At 55.2% G+C, this 4,361-nt stretch overlaps 1 protein-coding gene across 1 annotated transcript in view; it reads right to left on the bottom strand.

Annotated features, from left to right (window-relative positions):
* Positions 1-2,835, bottom strand: part of SLC28A2 (solute carrier family 28 (concentrative nucleoside transporter), member 2) — an 8,014-nt gene extending 5,179 nt beyond the window's left edge. Inside the window, exons 1-6 of the mRNA XM_009866387.1 lie at positions 2,767-2,835; positions 2,590-2,687; positions 2,087-2,178; positions 1,471-1,660; positions 970-1,111; positions 60-173 (exon numbers count right to left, since the gene is read on the bottom strand). Of these exons, the coding sequence (XP_009864689.1) occupies positions 60-173; positions 970-1,111; positions 1,471-1,660; positions 2,087-2,178; positions 2,590-2,687; positions 2,767-2,835 (705 nt within the window). The remainder of the gene's footprint in view (positions 1-59; positions 174-969; positions 1,112-1,470; positions 1,661-2,086; positions 2,179-2,589; positions 2,688-2,766) is intronic.
* Between the last annotated feature and the right edge of the window lie 1,526 nt (positions 2,836-4,361).

Genomic DNA, 4,361 nt, shown 5'->3' with positions numbered 1-4,361 from the left:
TTTCCCTGACATCTTGCAGGTGTCTGTACCCCCAGCCCCACAGTAAGCAGATGCAATACCTGGATCTGGTCACCCAGCCACCGGAATGCTTGGATGCCAGGGGTTGTTCTGAGGACAAAGAGTCCGAATAGGAACTCCAAGCCAAGACCCCAGAAAACAGCTCTCCAGGATACCTGGGAACCAAGAGCAGAATGGGGACTGAGATGTTAGCAAAGCCTACAGACTTCCATCCTTGGCTTCCTGCCCCTTTGATGGCCACATGTGGCAACCATCACCACACTGTGACCTGGGTGAGGGTTGTGGGGTGCTGATAAATTGTCACACAAACCCACAGACGCTGGTGATAGAGCAAGGAGTTGTGTTGTTGGGACTTGGGAATTGGCTGGTGGAACATAACCTGTCAGGCTTATCCAGGAGGAGACTAGCACAGAGACCTTGTGATGGTTTGACTGGTAGTACAGAACCCGCTAGATCAAAAATTCCTGTTCGTTAACCCTTTGGAGTAGGTGGATGGAGGGATTGCCCAAAACATTGAAGCAGGGTTGGGTTGGAAGCCACTGGGACTTCAATCACTCATATCTAAGTCATCCAGGGCACCTGAAGCTCAGACCCACCCTCGACCCACAGGCACCTGAAGCTCAGGCATGGGCCTGCTGCTGGGTCTCTGGGTCTGACCCATTGTGAGGGACATGATGGAAAACAGGATGGAGGCACCATGGGGGAGCCCTGGGTTGAGCAGCAGGAAGAAGAGCAGTGAAGTGGCCTTGGGGCTCCATCTGCCCAACCAGCAAGACACCCCAAGCTGTGTCCAGCTCTGCCCAGGAGCCCAGCTGGCCTTCCCATTCCTCCAGGGAGCTCCAGTGATGGGCCACCAGCAGATGCCAGTGGGATGGAAGCACTCATTCCCCAGTGCTGGGTGTCCACCTCCTGCAAGGGGACCAATGGCCAAGCCACACCTGAAACACGTACTGCGCCGTGGTGCTTGGAGCAGGCAAACAGGAACAGCACCAAAAAGCAGAAGCCAGCTAATGAGATGAGCTGCTCTGGATTTCTGCAGGTGTCCAAAACCAGATAGATGATCAGGCCTCCCAGGAGGACCATCCACAGCAGCCTGCAAAGGAAAACCCATGCTGTCACAGCAAGGATGTTCTCATGGGGACAGCAGCTCAGGAAGGGCAGGAGCTAATTGTGCAGGAGATGCCACCATAAGCCCCATGAGTCTGGAGAAACCTGAGGCTCGAACATAAATCATGATGGGTGTGGATAGCCATTACACTACTGAGGTAGGGCAGCAAGACGTTTGTGCCACAGCTTTTGAATGGGCACCAGGCTGGGCCATGACTTGCTGTTCACAAGATGCCCCCATGGCACTAGGGCATGTGCCCAAAGCCATGGGCTGTTGGTCAGTGTTGGCAGGGGCAGCTACAAGAGAGGTGATCCAGGCACTGGGAAGGATCCATCTCGACTCACCATTTCAGCCATGACCAGGATTTTTTGAAGCATTTCCAAGCAGGGCTAAGGAGCAGCATTACCTTCGCCCCACAGTGCTTCTTGAAGAGGCTCCAGCAGGCGAAGAAGACAACCACAGCTGTCATGACAACCAAGGCAAGGGCTCGCTGGAAGTTGAGCCAACAGGCCGCAATAAAGTAGCACAGGTAGGCTGGAGAAGGCATATCAGAGGTCAGAAACATCAGAGCCACGAGATGACGGATTCATACCGCTAACCAGGGCCAACAGTGAGGTTCGTTTCTTCCAGATGTCCTTCCCTGACTGCCCTTGAGGCTCCCATCCCTAAGGAGAACTTAGGGAGCATCATCTCAGCAGCCAGGCTCACCAGGGACAGCACTTCAGCTGTCTGAGGGCCAGCAGAAGAGGCAGAGCAAATCCTTTGGGTAGGTGGAGTAAGGGGAGGAGGGCAGTGAGGTGCACGTAGCCCTCAGGGACAGGAATGGTGGGGCAAGGAGGGGATGGGCAGTGGGGCTGGTGAGAGCAGATACAACTTCCCCCATGGCCAGTGCCTGGGGGCTCAGGGCATGGCTAGCCAAAGGGATGTGGAGATGGTGTCTCAGTGCCAGGAAGTCCTCACCTACTCCAAGGAGCCCCAGGATGATCCTTCTCAACACCTTGGCATGAGCCTTGCAGAAGTGCTTTGCCTTGGATGCCGGCTGCAGGGCCTTCCTGGGAAAAGTGACATGCCAGAGACATGAGAGGAGCAGAAGATGAATCCTGAAGATCAACCAAAACGAACTCTCTAAGAGCCAGGCCATGACCACGCCCCCCAGAGGACACTTGTGGCAGCAGCATGGTGGTATAGGTGTGCTGTGGCTTCTAACACCTCTGGGCCCAGAAGGAGCGAGCTGACTCCACCATATACTCCAACACTCCAGGCATCGTAAGTGGAGGCTTGCTCTGGAGACAGAGACCTGCCACTGCCACGGTACAAAGCCTGCAGAACCTACGTGGTCAACACAACCCTAGTTTGCTTCCAGATCAGGTTTGGCTCCAGGAGAACACCTGGCCCAAGGATTACAGACCTGCTATGACCACTGGACATGCCCTATGCACAGGCATCTTCAGGAGTTGTCCTACCTGCAGTAGGAGGAGAATCTGCCTTTCCCTTCTCCTCTCCTCGCCTCTTTGCCTTCATCATGTGGACCATCACATTCCTCACAGAGTTTCTCCTCCCCCTGGAAAACATCATTAGCTGGAGCACCCTGAGCAGCTTACTCCCTACAGGAGGGGAAGGGGGAGCTTCTGTGGACTTACCACGGAGCTGAAAGCTGGGTTATCTGCACCCTTCTCAAGGTCATCCAGGGTTATCTGGTTTTTTTCCATCTCCAGAAGTTCCACAGCTTCAGTGCATTAGAAGAACAGCACTGTGAGGCACCAACGCTAGTTGGGGAGAGAAAGACCATATTACCTCTGGGAAGGACAAATGTCCAATCCTGATTTTGAATTTTGGGTCTCCGAGAGGAGAACACCCTTTACAGTAGGGATTCAGAGCAATCCCTGCACCAGCACATTAAGGGATCATCCCACAGGGTCCTCAAGCTGCAGGGCTGGTGTGCTGACTTTCTTGTTCTCCTGTAACTCTGAGAAGGTTTTTGCTCTTTCATGCTTCCAAAGAATTACAGGAGAAGAATAGATGCAGCCAGGAGAGCTGGTATTCCTCCTCCAAGTTGGTGGCCTCCATGAGGCAAGTGGGATTTTGCAAAAAATAAATGTGGCTGCATTCCTCATCCAGAGATCTTGGGGCAACCAAGTAAGATAAGGAAGAAGGTCCTTTCCTGTTGATAACTAGTATGGTGTAGGAGCGGTGATGTGTAGGAATAAGTGGTAGGTTGCACAGGGGCTAGACCTAAAGGAGGATTGTAGTGGGAGAACTGGTCCAGCAAAGCCAGAAGAACTAGTGTTACACCAGGGCAGGAACTCTTGACATGTCCCATTTGGACATCCTCCTGGTTCCTCTACCTGGAGAAGGATGAGGGAAGAGCAGAGAAGTCACAAAGGCAGCAGTGATCAACCGTAGGAGCACTTCTGTGTAAGGAGGTGTCCTTGCTTTGGAGAAGACTTGTAGAGGTCTGGATCGAGAAGGTGGAGATAGCAGGGTGAGCGTCTTCTTCCCGCAGGGTGAGAATTAGGGTTCACTGAGGCAACTGACCCAGCCCCAAAAGAAATGAGTGGAGGTGAGGAGGTTTGGAGAACATGCCCCTCATTGGGGGACCTCACAGAAGCTGAAGAAGCAAGTTCCACGGGCCAGTGGAACCACCAAAGGGGGTGGCACTGAGGCGATCCCAGTGGCCTGTGGCTCCTTGGACCCAGGGCCATGGTAGGAACCCAGGACCCCAGATCTCCTTGAGGGCCTTTAGCCCCCCTGGTGCCCCCCCGGGGCTCAGGAATCCCTCACCAAGACCCTGGCAGGGATCAGGAGAACCCCACCCTCTCCAGATCCCCCTCCATTTCAGCAACACCCCCCCAGGACCTCCCTGGGCTCAGTGACATCTCCAGCACTCCCAGTGCTCCAGAACCCCCCTGAGGGCTCCTGGCTCCCCCAACTCCTCCCTCGCCTGATGCCCTGCAGGACCCCTGAGCGGATGTCTCATTGGCCAGCCAGCAGGTGGTTGTCCTTCACGCCCCATCGTATTGTCCCCCGCCCGTCGTGCTCTCCTGTCCCCTGTGGACCCTGTGCCCCACGTCCTCCCTGTGCCCCACGGCAACCCTCTAGCCCCTGGGCACCCACAATCCAACCGTGCTCACCCACCAGCTGCCGGGACTCCCGGTTACCGATTAACGCCTCGGTCCAAAGAGCTGGGCTGGGCATGACGGGGCCGCCCTGGCTCCTCCCGGCACTGGTGAGGGAG

The sequence above is a fragment of the Apaloderma vittatum genome, unplaced genomic scaffold, assembly GCF_000703405.1.
Source record: "Apaloderma vittatum isolate BGI_N311 unplaced genomic scaffold, ASM70340v1 scaffold31183, whole genome shotgun sequence".
NCBI classification, from domain to species: domain Eukaryota; kingdom Metazoa; phylum Chordata; class Aves; order Trogoniformes; family Trogonidae; genus Apaloderma; species Apaloderma vittatum.
The sequence above is the reverse complement of the archived record's forward strand: the minus strand, read 5'-3'. Positions and strand labels throughout refer to the sequence as shown.